Source organism: Eublepharis macularius, chromosome 3, assembly GCF_028583425.1.
Source record: "Eublepharis macularius isolate TG4126 chromosome 3, MPM_Emac_v1.0, whole genome shotgun sequence".
Taxonomy (NCBI): domain Eukaryota; kingdom Metazoa; phylum Chordata; class Lepidosauria; order Squamata; family Eublepharidae; genus Eublepharis; species Eublepharis macularius.
Window position 1 is genome coordinate 177,898,887 of NC_072792.1, and position 22,519 is coordinate 177,921,405.

Consider the following 22,519-nt stretch of genomic DNA (forward strand, 5'->3'; position numbering starts at 1 on the left):
CATTGCGCAAAACTCTCGTGAGAAGATGCTATCTTCCGCGTTTTTTGCGCGATGTTTCGCAACATTCCGGGAGCAGGTGAAAACGGCCCTAGTTAGGGGGTTGCCATGTTTGGACAGCAACCGATCTGTTTGTTGTAACCACCCTGGATGTTGCTCCACTTTCCATTGCATAACAGTCAGCATTGTTGTCTGGGTGGCTGCAGCCCTCCAGATCAAATTTTTGACCTGGTATCCGTTTCTTGTCTTTTGTGTATGGCCTTATGGTGGAGGGTCAAAAAGGACCACAAACAGAGGGACAGTGAGAGTGGCCCAACAAGCACTAATCTTAAAGAGCTAGCAAAGCTGGATTTTGCAAGCCAATTAGCCTCTTAAGAACAGAGACAACCTCAACAAAGGATAGCATTTGTTGTCAAATGTGGCTTCAGAAGGGGACGCTCGTTCGGTAATGGTTAGGTTCTCTAATTGCCCGGGGTGAATGAAATGCCCCTGAATTGCTTGATGCGGTATTTCTTAAAAGACTTCTTTGTTAGATCAAGAAACGGGAAGGCTGCTTTTGTATCCCTTTATGCAATAACGGTGGTGGCAATCTTTAAAGAATAGGTAGGTCACCAGTACGCGGAATGAGCGGAACCCCCTGATAACACAGTGCATGTTTGGAGTTTTGCATTTCAAGATATCGCCAGATTTCTGCCTTTCATCTTTTTTTAGGTAGAGTCAGAGAAGTGTATCAAAAGTTAAAGAGAGAAGCAGTGAGGCGGTGGAGCAGAAGAGAGGATTTTTATAAATGGTCTTTAAACTTGGGGATCCAGTGATGTGACGTCAGGAGCATCTCTGTTCCTCCTCGCTCATTATCTGATTTTTTAAAAATGAATTTTCTGTAAAAGCACTCGCTTTTTCCGGACAGTCTGAATTGTCCGTACAGACCGGGAGATGAAAAGGAGTAGAACTCAGTAAAGCTTGCAGCAGGTTAAAAGGAATGTGCTTGCAGTAAACCTTTGCTTTTTACAACGCACTGTGGAGCCATCTGCAAAAGCGGCAACTTCCAGTGTGCATAATTCTTGGTTATGTGAGCAGAATGTGCGATTTGAAATGAACATTGTTCATGTCTTTTAGGCTTTCTTAATTATTAACAGGTTTCTGGTTGAAATCCCCAAATCAACCGTTCTCATCTGAGTTGGAGAGACCCGCCAGTTTCCTCTCTCCACTAATCCAATCCAGCAAGATAACCAAGCCCTTATGGATGTATCTTCACTGCATCTGGCTGTATAACAATTCCCTTTCCCCAGGGAACCATAGCTGAGTGAAGCAAGGGCTGTAGATCCCAAACAGAAAAGACTCGGCACTCTGACCATGTTACAATTCCTGGAGTTCATCGGGAGAAGCCTGACTGACATACAACAGATATAATTTCTCAGCTTAGGTGTGTCCTCTGTATGTACTTTAAGGAGAGAGAATCATGGGATGAACAATTCAAAACCGATACATCTACCACAAAATAGTACTTTCTATGTATGTATGTATGTACATACCTGGATAGCCCAGGCAGGCCTGATCTTGTCAGATTTTGAAGCTAAGCAGGGGCGACCTTGGTTAGTAATTGGATGGGAGACCTCCAATGAAGACCCAGGTTGCAAAGGCAGGCAATGGCAAACCACCTCTTTTAGTCTCTTGCCATGAAAACCCCACCAGGTATGTATGTGCGTGCTATCAAGTTGCAACCAACTTATGGTGACCCCAGTAAGGAGCTTTCCAGGCACATGATGAGCAGAGGTGGTTTGTCGTTGCCTTCCTCTGCAGTCTTCCTTCGTGGTCTCCCATCCACGTACCAGCTGTGCTGAGCTTCTGTGATCTGATGAGATTGGGCTATACCATTCCATTCTGCCCATAGTGGTTTCTACCCTAGTGGAAAGTTGGCTAGGACATATTGAATATGCTTGAATGCATTCTTCCCAAACACTTTTTCGTGGCCAACCGTATTAGGAATTTGACAATTTGCGGGAAAAAAGAAGCAAGTTTCTGTCTTTCATGGTTACGTAAGTTCCAAATACAATTAGTATGGCTAAAAATCTGTTTCCATTGCCCTACATGGCCGTACAAAGTTTAAATGAACTTATTTAGCTGAGTCACAGTGGGTAGGGAAAGCATGCTTATAATAAAGGTTTAAACTTCATAAATATCTCAGTTATGGGAACATTACTCACTCAGCTGTCTAAGGGCCAAGGTATACGTGACACTGGAAGTTCAGTGTTTGGAGCTGCCAAGCATTCCCCACCCCACCCCTTTTTTTTAAATAGCAGCTGAGTTGGATCAGAACCACAGCACAGAGGGAGAACGGTTTTCAGTCTTTAGCCCTATGTCATTTTCCCAATCTGATACAGCTCCACAAAGCTGCTTGCTTGTTCCATTGGGCTAAACAATACAAGCATTCCTTACAGTGGGATAATATTGTACTTGACGATGGAGGAAACTGGAGGATGTCTCATTAGCCTGAAAGGAAGTCTTCTTGGTGGAGTGATAAGATAGAAGCTGTGGCCGGTATCTTTTCCTCCACGTTGGCCGTTTCCACACGGCTTACCTTGCTCCAGAAAACAGCAAAATCTCATGCGAAATCTCGCGAGAATATGCTGCTATCATGTCTTCTCGTGCGATTTCTTGCGAGATTTTGCTGTTTTCCAGAACAAGGTAAGCCGTGTGGAAACGGCCGTTGTAGAAAGCAGCTCTGCCAGTCCATTTCAGGTTGGGAAACTGCATGAGCTGGGGAAGGTTGGCCCTCCCTCCTAAACTAATTTTTTATTTACATAGTTGCGTATGTACTTCATTTATACTCCTCCTTTCTCACCCAAACTCAAGGTGGATTGCATCATTTAAAAAGACAATGTAATAAAGGCAGTAAAAAAACATACAGTCATTAAAACTGGCTTGCAAAATTAGAGAACAATGCAGAAAATGACAGTCTAGTGTATGCGAGAGACAACACAATCAAAATTACAAAATCGGAGAACAATAAAGCAGAAGCATAGAACAAACAACACAATAAAGCTGGCTTGCACAATTAGAAAACGATTCAAAGAACAGTAGGATGTGTACAATAAAGAGCGCAGTGAAAGTCCCCTAAAAAAATTTCACGGACATTAAAACTACAACCTTGCTCCCTCAATAAGAATGCCCGATTCATTTGTACACGTTCTTCAGAATGAAAGAAGAAAAGGAGCCTTTCTGTCCTCATCAGGCAAGCCATTCTGCAAGGTATCTTGCACAGTTTTCAGGGGTCCCAAAACCAAGGCTGATTCCGCACACGTTGGATAATGCACTTTCAATGCACTTTAGCTATCGTTCGGAAGTGGATTTTTCGTTTCACACACGAAAAATTCAGTTCCAAATGATCTCTAAAGGATTGGAAGTGCGTTATCCAACGTGTGTGGAATCAGCCCAAGATATGAATTAGGAAAAATCGTTGGCAACCCGTAGCTTTTCTTGACGTTTCCACCATATGCAAAAGAAGCAGTCCGTTTTTCAGTTCGAAAGTTCAACTGAAAAGCAGCTTGCCCTCTTCCGCAATGCAAGCAACTTTAGTGGAAACATCAAAGAAACCTCTAGTTGTGCACATGGTTCTTTCCCATTAAGCTCCGTTGGGTAGTAGCCACAGAAGGCTGCAATGAAAGGCCTCCTTTACCTTTGTTTAAGCCTTAGCAACCGAGATGCCACTTAGTCCTCAGTAGCTCCCAAAGAGCCTTTGGTTTACCCTGACATACCATGCGAGCAAAATCCTATTTTTGGCTTGCAGGTGCTCTCCTTCTCATCTCAGTTCATCTCACCTGCACTCTATAGCCAGGGAAAGCGGTGTGGGAGAACAAGCTAGCATTCGTACATGAAACCTTCGTTAAGAGCAACTTTGGTGAAGAATCCAAGTTCAAGTTATGGTTTTAGATCATCATTGGATGGACCCTAACTACCTCTGATTAGTAGAGAGTCCCATGTTTGGACAAACTTTAGTAGATTAATTAGTAGATTAATTAACCCTGGTTTTGTGTTCCATTTTAACTGAGCCATATATCGGTAGATAGCAGAGTCATCTTCATGTCCCTAAAGATACATGTGAACAAGGATTATTAAAAAAAAATTGCAATTTGCAGATAACAAACAAATCAGAGTCCTGGATAAGCTATAGTTCTGGGCAACCTTGAAATTATGGTCTCTCTCTCTCTCTCCCCCCCTCTCCCCCCCCCAAGTGTAACCTTCTTCAGAGTTGCATTTTCATCATGCCCGTCTGGAATCATTTCCTTTCCCATCAAAGTCCGGGGAGGGGGGGGCGGGAATATTCCTCTTCTTCTGCACTTCCCTGCTGGAGGGAGGGCAAAGGAGAAAATAAATGAGTCCCGCTCTCTCACCAGTCCCTCCTTCAACATCCGTTTCTAATCTCTAAATCAAATCTCAATTGGAGATAGAACTTTGGTAGAAAGAGCTTTCTGCGTGGATTTAGAAGGTTTATGACTGGGACTAATTAAAGAGCTTTAATTGCCCAGATCATTAACAGCAGATAATTCCGGCTACCAGCCTTGAAAAATTGCAAGGTAATCACTTGCTAATCCGGGTAAACAGCCCTGCTAGACATGGGGAAATGTCACTGTATATTTGAAGCAACTTGCTTTGTTTGATTGTTCTGCCCCTCGCCTCCCAGTGTATCCTTGCTGGGTACTTCTGCTTGAATAAGCGGGAAGTATCTGTGCAAAGGCAAAATGCTAAGTCTTCCTTTCTATTGAGCAACTGTTTGAATAACGTGATCGGGACTGTGGCCGTTTCCACACGGCTTACCTTCCCTCGGAATGACCCGGAACATCGTGCAAAAACCGCGGAAGATCGCGTTTTCTCGTGTGAGATTTGCGCAACGTCGTGCAAATCTCGTGCGAGAAAACGTGTTCTTCCGCGATTTTTGCACGATGTTCTGGGTCATTCCGAGGGAAGGTAAGCCATGTGGAAACGGCCTGTGTTCGGGTGAAATGTGGACTGTGCAGGCGGCAAGGTTTCCCTTTCTTCCAAAACCCTCCCCAAATCCATTCTTTAACCCCCTACTCCAGTTTTCATCCTTAACAAGAACATGATCCTCGTAATCACCTCTTCTGTGCCCATATCATACATATGAAAAAAAATCCACATGCCTTGCTTTTCTGAAAATTAGTTCATGCGCTAATGTTTCCTAACTGCGGGAAACAATTTCAGTTTTTGGAGGATGGGTAGGGTATTTATTTCAATTCAGCTCAGTGTTTTCTCTACATATGAATTTGAAAGAGAGTAAGTATCAATGCAGTAGAAAAGAGCAAGAATCTAGTAGCTCTAGAAGACTGACAGAATTTGTGGCAGGGTATGAGCTTTCGTGAGTCACAGCTGACTTTCAGATGCAGCTAGAATGTGAGTCCATCTGTCCTTGTATCTGAAGAAGTGAGCGGTGACTTACAAAAGCTCATACCCAACCACAAATTTTTTTAGTCTTATTGTGCCACTGGACTCTTGCTCTTTTCTACTGCTACAGATCAACACGGCTACCCGTCTTGATTTATAGTATTGTTGGTTTTGAGTTCTGCAGCACCTTAAGAGATCGACAAGATTTTCAGGGTGTAAGCTTTTAAGAGTCACAGCTCCCTTCTTCAGACACCCTGAAAATCTTGTTGGTCTCTAAGGTGCCGCTAGCCTCGGCTTGCAATTTCAGTGTAATTGTCTTAATGAATGAATTTTTCATCTATGGCTATGTGCCATAGCCGAGCCCGCTTGCGGGGAGAGCAGAATATAAATTGAATAATATAAATAAATAAAATCTTGCTCTTCTATTGCAGACCTACACAGCTACCTGCCTAAAACTAATGATCAATCATTGTTTTTTTAAAAAAAACAACAGATGACAGTTTTCTTTGATTTAGTGCTGGAGGTATAAATAGAAATAATGCTGGAGAAATATAAATAGGATTTGATACTACCAGTTTTTCTGTGGTTGAAAGAGGAGAAAGGGACCCTTTTTGACTGCTGCAAAGGTTCTGCCAGAAATCATTGGACTCTAGTTAATAAAAGCTACAGAGGATGGGGGCTATGGTGAGGAGATGGATTAAAGAAGATCACGTGAGAAAGCTGGTTGGATCCAACCCAGAAGCAAGCAGTTATTTCCATGTGATAAAATTTGGGTATTTGGATCAAAATAAACCACAAGGCCTGTGGCTGTGGTTTTCGCCCCATAACATTATCTTACATTCTTAACTTTGCTTTATTCTGATATAAGGGTGTTCATAATTAGAAATCAGAGCATATAGCCATAGATGAAAAAGTAATTCATTAAGACAGTAAGGAGTTCAGTAGCACCTTTAAAACTAACCAACTTTATGGTAGCATAAGCTTTCAAGAACCACAGCTCTCTTCATCAGATGCATGCACGAAGGGAGCTGTTTTTCTCGAAAACTTACGCTACAATAAAGTTGGTTAGTCTTAAAGGTGCTACTGGACTTTTTACTATTTTGCAACTACAGACTAACACGGCTAAGCCCTCTGGATCTATGTTCATTAAGACAGTTACCATGAAATCCTAAGCAGAGTTAGTCCAGTCTAAGCCCATTGAAATCAATAGGATTAGACTGGAGTTAACTCTGCTTCAGATTTCACTGTTAATCTTTAATACCTTATTGATGTCACGAAAAGTCAGTGGTTTAGATCCGGTAGTTTCCTTCCACGGAATGAGGCATCTTCCGTTGAGGCATCGTCCATTCATTGGAGGAAATTAGCTTCATCCAACAAAATCATTCTTTCATCCATTGGAAGGACTTCTTCCTTTATTACATCCAGATCAAGAAATCCCTTTTTTCCCGAATGCTTGCACCATTTTGTCCCTCCATTCTATTAACTTTTGAGAAAGTGATCCTTATGAAAAAAGATACAAAATTAATTTATAAATAGATGGGGGGGGGAGAATGGAAGACTCCAATCATTGGAAAGTAGAGGAGAAGATTGTGTTTATTGTCCATACTGGGATAAGAAGAACTCAAAATAGTTGTGGAAGTAGTTATATTACTTTAATTACGCATGGCCATGAGGACGTAAGGGGAAATCTTAAATTTTTGTCCAATGAAAGAATATTCCTTGTACATTTTTGAAATAAGAAAACATGGAGTTGATCTGAGGTGGGTGTCTTCTTTTGTTCCTGTGCAGTTTGTTGTAATGATCTGCGAATTCTGTCATATGAAAATGAGAAAAGAAGTTGTTTACGATGAGAGAGAGAGAGAGGTTGACCAGGATTTGTTGCAAGATGTGTGAACATGAAACAATCACTTTAAAAGACCCAATATTGCAACAAAACAAAAAAATGAAGCGTTTCCTGGAAAGAAAATTAAGAATCAGTGGGTTGAGTTCTGTGAATCCACTCCACAAAGGGTAGCGTTCTCCAGTTGCGCCTCTGGAGCAAAACACAAAAGTTAAGAGGAAGAGTCAGTAGAATGCAAACGCGACTCTGCGTGGCGAAAAGTAAGACGGTACAAATGCTTGTTGGCGTAGACAGATTGCCAGGTGGCCCTTCTGTGATCCTCTCCACCCCCTTCTAACCTTCCAGTGCTTTTTACAGTGTAACAGGACTTGTCTCTTCCTTTTGTCCTTAACAGAGGGATGCCCGGGCTTGTGTAACGGCAACGGTAGATGCACGCTGGATGTGAACGGGTGGCACTGTGTCTGCCAGCTGGGCTGGAGAGGAGCAGGCTGTGACACTTCCATGGAGACGGCATGTGGCGATGGGAAAGATAACGACGGAGGTAGGAAGCTGCACCAGTTTGGTTTCCTGGAGTAAGCCTCTACGTTTGCACCAGCTTGCAGATCAGGGAGGGGTTCAACCGCTCCAGGCTGCAAACGGTGTTAGCCCACTATTTATTGAAGGATCGATTTAAGACATTTACAGCTCACCTTTTTACCCCAAACAGGGTCCCGAAGACAGCGGACGCTAAAACATTAACTGTGGCTGCTTCCACACACATTGGATAATGCACTTTCAATGCTCTTTAGTGATCATTTGGAACTGGGTTTTCGTGTGTGAAACACAAAATCCACTTCTAAAGGATAACTAAAGTGCATTGAAAGTGCATTATTCAACGTGTGTGGAAACGGCCTATTTAAAACAACATTTCCAATAGTATTAAAACAATTCAGTAAATACGGCCACACAAACACACAACAACAAGAACAGGGGAGGGCCAGTAATATTGGGGGTATACCAGGCAGAAGTCTTCACCCGCTGGCAGAAGACAACAATAGAGGGAGGAGAGAATGAATCTCCCTGAGGAAGGAGTTCCAAGGTTTTGGTGCCACAACTGAGAAGGCCCTTTCTCGGGTTGCCTCCTGTTGCCTCATATGGTCAGACCTCTGAAGGGTTAAACGGGTAGGTACATTCTCTATATGACATTACTACATTACACCTAATGGTACTGGCTCTCCAGATTAGAGTCCTGCCGCTCTTAACCACTACACCAAACTGGCTCTCAAAAGCTCATACCCTGAAAATCTTGTTGTCCTCCTTAGAACACTGGTCACATTTGCTGCTATTCAAAGAAGAGCCATTCAAGCAAATGACTTGCATGAACGTTACAGGTCCAACCCTTGGCATCTCTAGTCAAATGTTCTCAAATAGCAGGGCTGTGTTACATGGTGGAATTCGCTGCCACAGGATGTGGTCGTGGCTACCAATGTAGAAGGCTTTAAAAGGGGAGTGGACAAATTCATGGAGGACAGGGCCATCAATGGCTGCTAGTCCTGATGACTGCTAGAGATGAGATGATGGATATTTACTCCCTACCCCCTTCAGTACCAGACGTAGTGTGCCTCTTTATATCAGTTGCTTGGGAGTACGGGCAGGAGGATACTGTCGTATTCATCTTGCTTGTGGGCTTCCTAGAGGCAGCTGGTCGGCCACCATGTGAACAGATGCTGGGCTGGATGAGCCTTTGGTCTGATCCATCATAGCTCTTCTTGTGTTCTTGGTCAACTGGGGTCAGGAGCTTGAAAAGCCAATCTCAGTATAATGCACCGGGTCATACAGTGTCAATCCTGTTCTCTGTCCAGTTGAGCTCTAAAGAACCTCACCAGCAGCACACAAAGCTTCTACAAATCCATATTTATTTGGTGCTTTCAGGAGTTAGTGTTTCATATAAAAGCAGATCAGTATTAGTGGCCCTGTGGCACAGAGTGGTAAGCGGCAGTACTGCAGCCCGAGCTCTGCTCACGACCTGAGTTCGATCCCGGCGGAAGCCAGGTTCAGGTAGCCGGCTCAAGGTTGACTCAGCCTTCCATCCTGCTCAAGGTTGACTCAGCCTTCCACCCTCCCGAGATCGGTAAAATGAGTACCCAGTTTCCTGGGGGTAAAGTGTCGACGACTGGGGAAGGCAATGGCAAACCACTCCATTAAGAAGTCTGCCAAGAAAATGTCGTGATGCGACATCCCCCCATGGGTCAGTAACGACTCGGTGCTTGCACAGGGGACTACCTTTACCTTATCAGTATTAGTGGCCTGCATCCTATCACTACACAGAGCAAATCTGAAGCCACGTCATTTGAAAAGGGGTAGAAGAACTTGCTCCAACCTAAGGTAGGATATTACCCATTATCTCCACATTTCAGATGGCTGAGGAGACAGTTTGCTTGGGGCTACTTAGTAAGATCACGAGAAAGGTGAAATTTAAACCAGAGACTACTCTGTTCATAATTTCAGGTGGGTCGCCGCATTGGGCTATAGTAGAACAGCAAGATTTGGGTCTAGTAGCACCTCAAAGGCCAATTAGATTTCCTGGGTATGAGCTTTTGAGAGTCAAAGCTCTCTTCAGATATCGGACAAAGAGAGCTTTGACTCTCGAAAGCTCATACCATAGTTCTCTATTCATATTTCAGTTACAGATGATGCCGAATTTCGAGAACACACGGCTGCATTTTGAAAATCTCAGTTTCTGACAAGTTTTCCCAACCCTACTGCTGAAATACAATAGCTCTATTACCATGTTATCTCTTTTTGTTGTCAATTGTGCGTAATGCACAGATAGCACAAAATACATTTTTTAAGAAATAAATTAATCTGCAACATCAGCAGTACAGATGGGCAAGGTAAAAAAAGGCTTATAAAGACATACAAAAATGAAAAAGAAATGAAAAGGGGTAGATGCATACATACCTAATCTTAGCTATTATACTCCAGCTTTTGTATGGAGCTACACGATAAACAGTCCCTGACTTAGATAGGCCAGGGAGGCTGATCTCATCGGATCTCAGAAGCTAAGCAGGGTCGGCCTTGGTTAGTAATTGAATGGGAGACCTCCAAGGAAGACCAGGGTCACATAGGCAGGCAATGGCAAGCCACCTCTGTTAGTCTCTTGCCATGGAAACACCACCAGGGGTCGCTGTAAGTCAGCTGTAACTTGAAGGCACTCTCCACCACACACCATAGAAGGACAAATGGATGGATGACAGATATATAGTTGGATCCAAGATATCATAGGCAAAGTAATAGATCCAGAGGAGTTAGCCGTGTCAGTCTGTAGTAGCAAAATCGAAAAGAGTCCAGTAGCCCCTTTAAGACTAACCAACTTTACTGTAGCATAAGCTTTCGAGAATCACAGTTTACGCATCTGACGAAGAGAGCTGTGATTCCCAAAAGCTTATGCTACAGTAAAGTTGGTTAGTCTTAAAGGGGCTACTGGACTCTTTTCGGTAGGCAAAGTAAAGCCTAACTCTTGAAGGTCACAAATAGCATCGGGGCAAGGTTTGGAATAGCAGGCAAAATTTATCCCTTTCCTTCACCCCTGGATGTCCTTTTCGACTGGTTGTAGATAATCTTTGAATACATCCCCCCCCACACACACACACACATTATTCCATGTGAAATAATGTCAGGCAGGTTTATATATATATGTGTGTGTGTGTGCTATTAACAGCAGCTTATCTTGTCACAAAGAAAACTCTAGTAGACTGTTACGGTTTGGATTAGAGGTTAAGAGGGATCCTATTGTAAGACAGACGGAGGAATGCATCATTTGATTCTCTAAACTGTGGGGCTGCACGACCCCTACCCCTTCCAGCCTGCAGTAAAGTGCAAGCTTTGTGCTCTTTCAAGAGGGGCTGGCGAAGTAAAGCCAAGCTTTCGATTATCTGTTGCAAAAGAATCAGAGGTTGTGATTTTATTTTTTATTTTATTGCATGCCTTAGATAGTTTTGCACATCTGGTGTGTTTGTTAACTAGCCCAAATTACTTCTCTTGGAAAAAAGATTTGGCAGAGAGGGGCTAAGGAGAGAAGTGTCTCTTCCCCCCCCCCCACCTCCCCTCCCCACTTCTCCGTTTCACTCTCCGGGAAGAATACAAGCTTTAAAACAAAGGCCACTTTCTTCTTTCTCTCACATGAAACTAGATACCGCGGCAAGCATTTCTATTTACAGCAGACTCAAGGCGGCAAAAGCATTCACCGCAACCAGATGTGTAAAGTATTCAGATCCACTCTGTACTCTCCGTTCCTGTGAATGGGAACAAAAAATGATCATCCCCCTCCCCTCAAGGGGCATTTGCCTTTTTCAAAGAGGCCACCCAAAACAGAAAAGTGTCAACATTATCTTCCAGCAAAGCTTGTCTAACCCTGCAGTTGTACTTGATCAGAACTGCATACATTTTTAAAAATTTGAGGAATTTGAGACTGGTCCTTGCCACACTCCTTTAGGAGATACTTTAGGTTGATAACGGCAGGATGTATTATCATGGGGGGAAATGAATGCAACATAAAAGTAAGGCTGTAATCCTCTGCACACTTACTTTGGAGTAAGCCCCATTGACAATTACTTCTGAATAAAGACACACTGGTTTGCACAACTGTTGGAAGAGGAGGATTCAGCGCTGTCCCTTTCCTCAGGTTTCAGAGGGGGACAAACCAAAGCGTTAGAAAGATAGAGAGGTCAGGACACTCTACTGTTTACTGCTCTGACTGTCCCTTTGATATGTAGACTGATATTCTCAGGATTTCCTCCTCCTGACTTCCTCCCTCTCACTTCCTCTTCTCTTCCTGGCATTGTTCCAGGCAACGCTTCTCTCCTTCTCCTTCCTCCATCTTGGCAGCATGGATGCAGGCCTTGTCCTGTCATTCATGTCCATCCTTAGACTACGTAGGTAGTAAAGATATGTCTCTCCTCCTTTCCTATCAGAGTATGGAGTTCCTGCAATAAAGAACTCTTGTTTCTTTTCTAAATATAAAGCAAGTGTATGATTTACTATTTTCTCTCCTGCACACACACCAGCCAACAGAACCAGCTCACGACCACCTATAACCACGCTTCCTATGCCAAATGATAGACTCTGCTAATGGCCCAAACATGGAACCCTTTAATTAGGTTTCTGGGGCCTACATAATGATGTATTTATCAACAACTGCAGTCCTTAATGGACTTGATAGGAAGTTATATCCCACAAAACTCAATAGTGCCTAATATTTTTTTTTGTATAGGACAGGGTTATGAGGCTAAGTTCAAATATTCATGTTCTCACTCACGAGTTGAAGATCTAAGGGCTTGAAACAGCCATCATAAATAATCTACTGTAATTATTACCACCCTTCAGAGGTTTATTTTTCATGCACTGTTACATTTCAAGCCATTGAGCGAAGAGAGACCTGAAGGAGTATAAGTTGTTAAAATATTCCAAAAAACTTGTGGTCAAAGTGGTTTACAGCCAAGGATTTTTTTTTAATCCAGTATTTTATTGTTTATTTGTTGGTTTTCTATCTGACTTTTTGACCAGAATCCCCAAAGACCAAAATCCCCAGAGAATCTCACATTTGCCACATGCAACCACGTAACATAAAAAGACCCCTGAGAAGAGACAGAATTTTAAAATATGCGCACAAAGCAAAACCCGGAAACAGCATCTAAACAAACAACCTCCAACTCATAGAAAAGAAATGGGAACTCAAACCAGCTCTCCTCCATTTTATCTTCACAACAACCCTGTGAGGTATGTTAGGCCAAGAGTATATGACTGGCCCAAAGTCAGCCAGCAGTCTTCCATGACAGAGTGGGGAATCAAACCTGAACTGCCCAGATCCTGGCCCGTCACTCTAGCCACTACACCATACTTTGCTGTCTGGTGCCAAATATAACGTAGTTTGACCCTCTGTTACAGGGCAGGTGATCTACCATGCCCACAGTGGCAAGGGAGGGTCAGTAGTCCTATCCAGTAGCATCAAAGCCACAGTTTAAATCTCAATAAAATGAGAACAGTGCCACACCAAACTCAGCAGTAGATGAAGCAAGAGAAAGAGCCCATAAAGAACAGAAGGTAAGATGTCAGCGAAAGGCACAGGAAATCTGATTTTTTTCCCTGCTGGTGTCTGTACACCAGTAACGAGGGGTCATTTCATAGAAAAAGAGCTGGAGGAACTCATTAGCTTAACTCATTAGCATAGCTCATTAGCATATGCCACACCCCTTGCCATCACCGGAAGTGTGTCATTTGTATAGCTGATTTGCATATGCCAGACCCCCACCACCCACCCCCGATGTCACCTATTCTGGCTGTTTTGGACCCAATCCTGGCCATTCAGGGCCAAAATTGGGCCCCAAATGGTCAGGATTGGGCCGCTGATGAGTGGGAGAGTGATCCACCACCCATCAGAGGCCCGATCTGGTCCGTTTCAGCCCCAATCCAGGCAGAAATGGGCCCAAAATGGCCGAGAGTCAGGTGGGCGGGGCCACCTGACATGTGACCACTTTGGGGAACTGCCGGAACTGCGTTCCTGTGCGTTCCCCCTCAAAATGAGCCCTGCCAGTAACGAATATGGAGACCAGTCAGGTTTGTCCCACCCACCCCCACCCCAACCCAAAAGGCCCACACACACACGTCACCTCAGTTGTCTGGGGACCCACAAAAGGTCCTTTGATCTCTGATCATATAGGAATTGGTGATCCTCTAGATACTTATAAATAGGACCCTTTATTGCCAAAAAAATTGAGAGTTCTTTTTTCTACAGGACTCTTTGCTAGGAGAGACTTGTTTATAAATGTGATTTTATTCTTTCAACACCGAGCAAAATAACTAAGTAACTAAGCAATAGCAGAGCATTAGGAAGAGGTGCCATTTAATCCCGCACAATTTATTTCTCTCAGAAGATGCCACCGTGATATCCAGTTTCCTTTAAAAGGAAGAAGGAAAGAAAATCAAAGCATGCTAAAAGAAAGGCCAATTCAGTTGCCTGTTCCTGTTTGGAGATTTCAAGTTTCAAGTCTGCCTTTAGTTCTCTCTTTCTGGATGCTTCACGACACAAACAGCTTCTAAATTTCCCCAAACCGAAGGGAGTGTAATCCTGTAACACCCATTAAAAGTCGAGGGGAGCAGAGGAGCGGAATCCCAGACCAGCTTTCTGAGCGTTTGAGAGCCCTAAAGATGCCAGTGGCAAAGACTCTTTGTCATACTTACACCTGCTCAGGATAAAGGTAGAAGTAAAATAAAACAGCACATGGTCCGGAAGAAATACGAGGTGCAAGGTTCATTCTGCAGCATTCGTGCCTCGTGACAGATGCCCCTGAAACACACCTGCCTAGTTCGTGGAAGACAAATTCCTCGGGGCCTTATCTGAGGACTGAACAAAGGAGAAACCAAGGGAGGGGGGTGTGATACAAAGTTTGCGCTCGAAGAACAAGCCACAGCTGCCTTCTCAATTGAGCACATGACTCTGTTCTTGTATGGGTCCGTTTAATTTAGACTGTCTCCTCTGGCTGGCTGGCAGCAGTTCTGCATGGTTTTTCCAGGACCTTCCACAACACACAATAATATACACATGAAGCTGCCTTAAACTGAATCAGACCATCAAGGTCAGCAACGGCTGCTCAGACGCAGCGGCGCTTCAGGGTCTCAGGCACAGATCTTTCACAGCACGTACTCCCTGGTCCTTTAAATTGGAGATGCCGGGGATCGAACCTGGGCCCTTCTGCATGCTGAGCAGATGTTCTACCACCGAGCCATAGCCCCATACCCCAAATCTCTGATAAATCGTTTTGACTCTAGTTTGGCTTTACGATGACTTGGAAAAAAATGGGGGGGATTGAGTTCTTTGTCTGTTCTTCAGACTCCTCCCTTAGATTTTTAAAAGTTAAAATTTTGGGGGAGGGACAGGTACACAATCAGTGCAGTCCTATAGAGAGTTATTCCAGTTTAAGCCCAGGATTAGGTTTGCACGACATGGCTCATATCCATGCACCCAAAGGAGAGAGGGAGCTTATTTGACTTCCATCATCATCATCATCATCATCATCAACATTCGATTTATATACCGCCCTTCAGGACAACTTAACACCCACTCAGAACGGTTTACAAAGTACGTTATTATTATCCCCACAACAAAACACCCTGTGAGGTGGGTGGGGCTGAGAGAGCTCTGAGAGAGCTGTGACTAGCCCAAGGTCACCCAGCTGGCTTCAAGTGGAGGAATCAAACCCGGCTCTCCAGATCAGAGTCCCACGCTCTTAACCACTACACCAAACTGAGCAGAGGTTGCTTGGAATCTGACACCGCCTGAAATTCCATCTCCTGGACCAACAAATGCCAGCTCCGCCTGTACATTTGGAAATATAAGCATGTTTAATAGTAAAATATACCAATTATTAAATCAGTAATTTAAAATGTTGAATATAAAATGCTGAATATAATGTATTTTCGTATAAGTAAGTACGAGGATGGAAGGGAGAAATGTCTTGTGGTTTATATTTTTTGCTGTTTTATTTTGTTATATATAATTATTCCTGCTTCTTTTATGTACTGTCTATTCTGTTTCTTAAATATAATATATACAAACCTAACAAGAAAAAAGAAAGGAAACAGATTTTTAAAAGTAGGTTTTAGTATCTTTTTAATTGTCCGCTGCCTTGCGGGTGGGGGTGCTTAATTGGGCGGAAAAGTGGCAGGCAAATACTTTAGAAGAAATAAATGAAATAAATATTCTAAATACTTTAGAAGAAATAAATTATATATATATATACACACACACACGGCTATTTTTCAGCGGGCACGTGGTGGAATGGAGTTCCGGAACCTCTTGAAAATGGTCACATGGCCGGTGGCCCCACCCCCTGATCTCCAGACAGAGGGGAGTTTAGATTGCCCTCTGCACCGTGCGGCGCGGAGGGCCATCTAAACTCCCCTCTGTCTGGAGCTCGGGGTGGGGGGGCCCACCGGCCTTGTGACCATTTTCAAGGAGGGCAATTTAAACTTTAAAAAACTCCCTCCTTGTTCCAGCTGACCCAAAGTGATGTCATTGTGCGGTCCTGAGTTCCACCACCTCTTTTCCCAGAAAAAAAGCCCTGTATATATAAATCTCCAGCAGTTAGTCCCATAAAAGAAACAGACCATGAAAAAATCATTGAGGAATGCAAAACACAAAATACGTGGAGTTGCGTTCACACTTCATATCTCTGCCATTTCATTTCCCCCCCCCCCCCTTCCCTATATGCAGATGGCTTGATAGATTGCATGGATCCGGATTGCTGCCTGCAGCCTCTGTGCCATTCCAATTCCCTCTGCCTGGGCTCTCCAGACCCCCTGGACATCATCCAGGAAACTCACCCGCCGCTGTCCCAGCAGAACCTGCTCTCGTTCTACGATCGCATCAAGTTCCTCATTGGCAAGGACAGCACGCACGTCATTCCCGGAGAGAATCCTTTCAACGAAGGGTAAGTGCTCCTCTTTTTCATCTGCAGACCTGAGCCACGTGCAAGATAAAAGCAGAGGGATAGGCGATACGGAAATCCCATCCTGCCCGAAACCTAGTATGAGGATAAGTCAATGACTTTCCAAGGAATGCAGTCAAGAACCAGGATGTTTCGTGTCTGGCAGAGGCACGGTGCATACAGCTTGAGAAATTAAAGAGAGAAAGGTTGCAAACTGATAGTTCCCTCTAACTAGTTTTTCCTAGCGGGGGGAAAGATAGGGGTCAGCCAATTCTCATGCAACAGCAAGAGTTTTTTTAAAACGCAGCATATGTGCTTGTTAGAGCTGTGGGTTCGAATCTTTCTTTGCTATGAACCTTCTAAGCCCAGTTATGCCCATATAAGCTCACTTACTTAGAGTCTCTCTACATGAGATATCCGACACATGGAGAACATGGTCCGGAAGGTGAAACGGTAGCAGGGAAGGGTAGTTTAAAAAGACAGAACTGGCAGCAGGCAAAGGCTGGAGCTGTGTGAAGGGGCTGTGAAATTCCAGAAACTTTCGCCCATTATAACCTCTCTGGGTCCAAGCCTAGTTTTGGATGGCAGCTCCAGCCCATTTCCATTCCTTGCTGCCCTCTGGTTGCCATCCCACACAGTTTTAGACTGGAGAGCTGAAATTGACAGAGCCTTTGGGGAGGTGAAGATGAAATTGACAAACCCTCTGAGTGAGGAGCGATCTCCACTGGCTCTCACTTTTTAAACTACGCTGCTAGGCTAATGTTGTGTCTCCCTACATTTGACGAACACATGCTGAGGCATCTCACGTAGAGACACTCTTAGAAGTATGTGACTCTGGCCCTGGGAGTCACCTTAGGCCACTGTTTCACCCTAACCTACCAACCTTACAGGATAGTTGTGAAGATAATTTAGAGAAGGGGAAGCTCCTTGGGGGGGAAGAAAAGGACAAAAATGTAATAGGCAAAAAGTTCATTTGGGGCCTTTCCTATCTGTTTGTTATCTTCATGGCTGTATGTTTGGATTAACATATAGGTGGGAAACCTGGTATCAGACACCAATTTCAGGATCCTTCTTACCTGAACTGGATGGCCTGATCTTGTCAATCTCAGATGGGTTGGCCCTGGTTAGTACTTTGATGGGAGACCACCAAGGAAGTCCAGGGCTGCTCTGCAGAGGCAGGCAACAGCAAACTACCTCTGTTTGTCTCCTGCCTTGAAAACCCTACAGGGTCACTGTAAATCATACACACAAGATCCTTTCTTTCAAGATTAAAGCAGTAGGTTTGAAGGAACTCTGCTGATGCTTAAAACCTAAGCCAAGAATGGAAACACAATTTCCAATGTGCTGGGAGTTCAGCGCCCTTGTTCTTTGCTCCTTCCTACAACTAATGGAAGTATAATAAATTATGCACAGTAGGCATAATTTGCATAATTTATGCAGGCTGCAGAATCATCTTACTTGGAGGATGAGCCAATAGACCCCATGACATATGGGGGGAGTTATCTTTCCAGCACTTCCTATATCTATGTCAAGCTTGTAATCCGGGGAGACTTACCTTTTTCATCAAGTTTTGGATATCAGAAGTCATAGCTTTGCACTTAGTACTGCTTAAATTTGCCCTTTTGGTTAAGCTGATTTTTTGACCCATAGATGTCAAGTGTTTTTAGCCCTCTGTCATAGTCCTGTGACCTTTCGCCCACCAGGCAGAGGGGAACGTAGGGGAATGGGATCTCAGGTGTCGCTTTCCAAAGCTTGAGACCGCAGCGTATCTCATGCTGAACCGTATGGTGAGGGACAGCTAAAAATGGCTTAAAGATACAAAGCTAACAGCGAGAGTTAAGTGGCCGGGAAATCAATAAGAGAATGATCAAGTGGCAGAAGAGCACTTACTATCTGCTCGTCACGATGATGTGGAGAGACATCCTCGACATTCGGGATTTAGCTCGGCGACTTGTTTTATCATCATAAAACGCTCATTTCAATACGGGCATTCCTTTTGAGCTTTTGGCATTTCCCCCCTTGCCTATGAATAATGCAAAATTGTTGCTATTTGGGGGGGAGCGGAGGTCTTTACGTTTTACGCTGCGGAGCAATTCATCGGTGTCTTTTTCATACCTGTACTCCTCTCTCTCTTTCTAATCGTAGCAACGTTCCCCTGTTTTTTGTTAGAAAGCTAGAGTGTAATTCTGTAATGAATTCAACCAAAAGCAACCTGTCACAGGTCACTGGTTTCCCTGTATTCCATCAAACAATCAAATTTTGCTGTTTCTCATTGGAAGGGGGGGGGGTCCAAAGCTGTGTCTTAAAACTTTGGGGACGTACCGTGTAGAAACCAAGTCTTGTATTTCATTTCACTGCTTTGTCCAAAGTGGCCGATTCCGCATGGCTTACCTGAAACCGGGACGTTGCGGAATATGCCGGCAAAAACGCGAAAGATCGTGATGTCGCGCAAAAATCGTGTGAGAAAACACGATCTTCCGCATTTTTGCCGGCATATTCCACAATGTCCCGCAACATTCCGCCTTCAGGTAAGCCGTGCGGAATCACTGTGCCACTAGGCAATATGGATTACACTGCAGTTCTGGTGAAGAGCTGGGTTAATTCATCCTCCATGCCGTTTCAGATAAGGAGAAGACAGGTGTTTGTTTGTTTGTTTGTTTGTTTGTTTGTTTGTTTGTTTGTTTGTTTGTTAGTTAGTTAGTTAGTTAGTTAGTTAGTTAGTTAGTTAGTTAGTTAGTTAGTTAGTTAGTTAGTTAGTTAGTTAGTTAGTTAGTTAGTTAGTTAGTTAGTTAGTTAGAAGATTTTTGCTCTCATCTTTCCACCTACATAGGGTCACCAAAGTAGGTAACAAATTAAAACACATAAAAAACTCTTCTAAAAATCCATTAAAATCCGTACCAAAAAAATCATAATAAGAATTTTAAACTAGAGCTTAAAAGGTGTACGAAAAATAAAAACAACAGTTACAAAATTGGGGAAGGGGGGATCATAAAGGGAACGCCAAGCGAAACGAGTCTTAACTCGTTGGCAGTAGACAGGAACAGAAGGAGACAGAGAAAAGTTCTAGCATCTCGGTGCCACCGCTTGGTACCACTCCTGGTTTGCCATCCATCTAGTCTTAGAAGTTGGGGAGGGCCTCCAAAGATGACCACAGTGGTCTGAAGGCTTCATAAGGAAGATGGCTGTCCTTCAGGTATGTTGGTCACAAACCATATAGGGCTTTACATGTCATCACCAACACTTTGAATTGTCCTTGGAAAAAATTGAAAATTCAGTGTAAATGAGCTAAGACTCCAGTCAGCATCTTGGCTAACTGCATCAACAGGAGAAAGGGATACAAGACTCTGTCCCTAGTGCAGGAAGGCAGGGGAGGGGAAGAGCTGGTAGTTCATCTCTCCATTGAGACTGCAAGAAAACCATTGAAACGTTCCTCTCCCCCAGCGATTTCGCGCAGCTCTGTCTTTGAAAACTGCTTTTGAAAAGCTCTTCCCCTCTCCTGCCTCCCCGCGATAGGGATATAATGTTTTCGCCTAAACTTCCCAGGTAATGTTGCATCCCCGAAACATTAAAAAACACGTGTCTCGCGTCACTTGTATCTTAGCTCTTTGCACCAGACTAAACCCGAGCAGATAGTGATCTATCTATGACCAAAGAACCCACATCCATTCCACCACCCTCTCACCCAGAGCAAAAGACCAGATCAAGAGCCAAAGGAGTTAGCCGTGTTAGTCTGTAGTAGCAAAATCGAAAAGAGTCCAGTAGCACCTTTAAGACTAACCAACTTTACTGTAGCATAAGCTTTCGAGAGCCACAGTTCTCTTCGTCAGATGCATGGTGGGTATTAAGAAACTGGTCAGATATAAGGGGAGAGGGGAGTAGATGCAATCAGTAGCTTCTGATAATGGGATCAGTTACTTCTGATAATGAGATAACCATTCATAGTCCCTATTCAATCCAAGCCCGACTGAGTCAAATTTACATATGAATTCCAATTCAGCAGCTTTCCGTTGGATTCTGTTTTTGAAAAGTTCAAGATCAGACCAAGGTTCAGATCAAGAGCGCAACCTGCTCCGTTTATAGGAACTGTTATTACCTGAGACAAGCCCATGGCTGTCCCTGAAGCCATGAAATCCTAAGATGTTCCTGAGAAGGCAGCCTCAGCATGAATACTGAAGTCCCCTGAGAACTGCCCAGTGCCCACCCGTGAGACCACCTCAGGCAGGGGATTGTTTGGCAGTGGGGTGGGGCAGAATCCCAGTCCTGTCTGCCAAGCCTTACTTTAGGTACACAGCCTTGAAGTTGAAAGTGTGCTGGATGGATCACTGTGCTAGGGGAATAGAAAACTTATAGGCTAGAGCCAAACCACTGCCCCACCTGCCAGATCTGTGCTGATATGTTACAGGCTGGTTCCGCACACGTTGGATAATGCACTTCCAATCCTCTTTATAGATCATTTGGAACGGATTTTTTTGTGTGCAGAACAAAAAATCCACCTCAAACGACTGATAAAGTGCATTGAAAGTGCATCCAACGTGTGCAGAATCCGCCATGGAGTACCCCTAATTGGGAGAGGTTAATCCTCCCTCCACCCCCAGCCAAGCCTCAGTGAGACACGCTCTGGTTAGGCCTCACCTAGAGTATTATGTGCAGTTTTGGGCACCGCAATTTGAGAAGGATATTGACAAGCTGGAACGTGTCCAGAGGAGGGCGACGAAGACAGTGAGGGGTCGGGAGACCAAGTCCTATGAGGAAAGGTTGAAGGAGCTCAGTATGTTTAGCCTGGAGAGGAGACGACTGAGAGGTGATATGATAACTATCTTCAAGTACTTGAAAGGCTGTCATATAGAGGATGGCGCGGAGTTGTTTTCTGCTGCCCCAGAAGCTCAGACCAGAACCAGCGTGTTGAAATTAGAGCGGTCCCTCAGTGGAACAGGCTTCCTTGGGAGGTGGTGGGCCCTCCTTCTTTGGAGGTTTCTAAGCAGAGGCTAGAGGGCCATCTGACAGCAATGCTGATTCTGTGAACCTGGACAGATCATGAGAGGGAGGGCAGGAAGGGCTCCATCAGTGTTTCATTCTTGTGGCCCCTTATTACATGCCCAGGGTAATGCCGATCACCACTTTGGGGTCAAGAAGCGACTTCCCCGAGGGCTAGAGATCCTGGAGATGTTTTGCCATCTTCTGGGCATGGAGCGGGGGTCACTGGTGGTATGGGGGATGGGTATTTGTGAATTTCCTGCATTGTGCAGAGGGTTGGACTAGATGACCTTGGAGGTACCTTCCAACACTATGATTCTATGTTAAAGGCTGACCTGGTATTGTGGGTGGCGGCTGTTTTTCCTGTGACCTACCTGGCATTTAGCAGCAGGAATTTATAGCCTGCAGGTGTCACCTGTGTTACCTGCCTCCATTGGAAAGTACAGTGTTTGAGAGGAGTTCTAGCTGTAATGTTTGATCTGTGGTGGCTATCCACCCATGCAGATAAATGTATGAAGCTGCAGTCATTGAGCCACAACAAATAGTTAGTGATTCTGTCAAAGGGAGGGAGAAAACCCACATATACTCATTAGCAGTAAACAAAGAACAGCAACAATAAAACATCGGAATTATGGGTATCTGGCACGGGCTGTAGGCTGCCAAGTACACCAAAACTGAGAGTTCCAGCTGGATTGGAACAAGATTTGGATGAAATCTATAGGAGACTGAGCTCAGAGGCCACAGGGCAATCTCACAACTGGGGCTGGTATTCCCATTTTGAAGCACAACTCAGCAACCACCATGCCAGTAGAGACCAATAGAGACATAAAAGGGAACTGCAGAA

General features: G+C 44.2%; 1 protein-coding gene across 9 annotated transcripts in view; it reads left to right on the top strand.

Moving 5' to 3' along the window:
• Positions 1 to 22,519, top strand: part of TENM4 (teneurin transmembrane protein 4) — a 472,503-nt gene that overhangs the window by 363,161 nt on the left and 86,823 nt on the right. For all 9 annotated transcript variants that reach the window (XM_054974009.1, XM_054974008.1, XM_054974006.1 and 6 more), the window contains 2 exons: positions 7,632 to 7,778; positions 16,488 to 16,704. In XM_054974009.1, the coding sequence (XP_054829984.1) occupies positions 7,632 to 7,778; positions 16,488 to 16,704 (364 nt within the window). The remainder of the gene's footprint in view (positions 1 to 7,631; positions 7,779 to 16,487; positions 16,705 to 22,519) is intronic.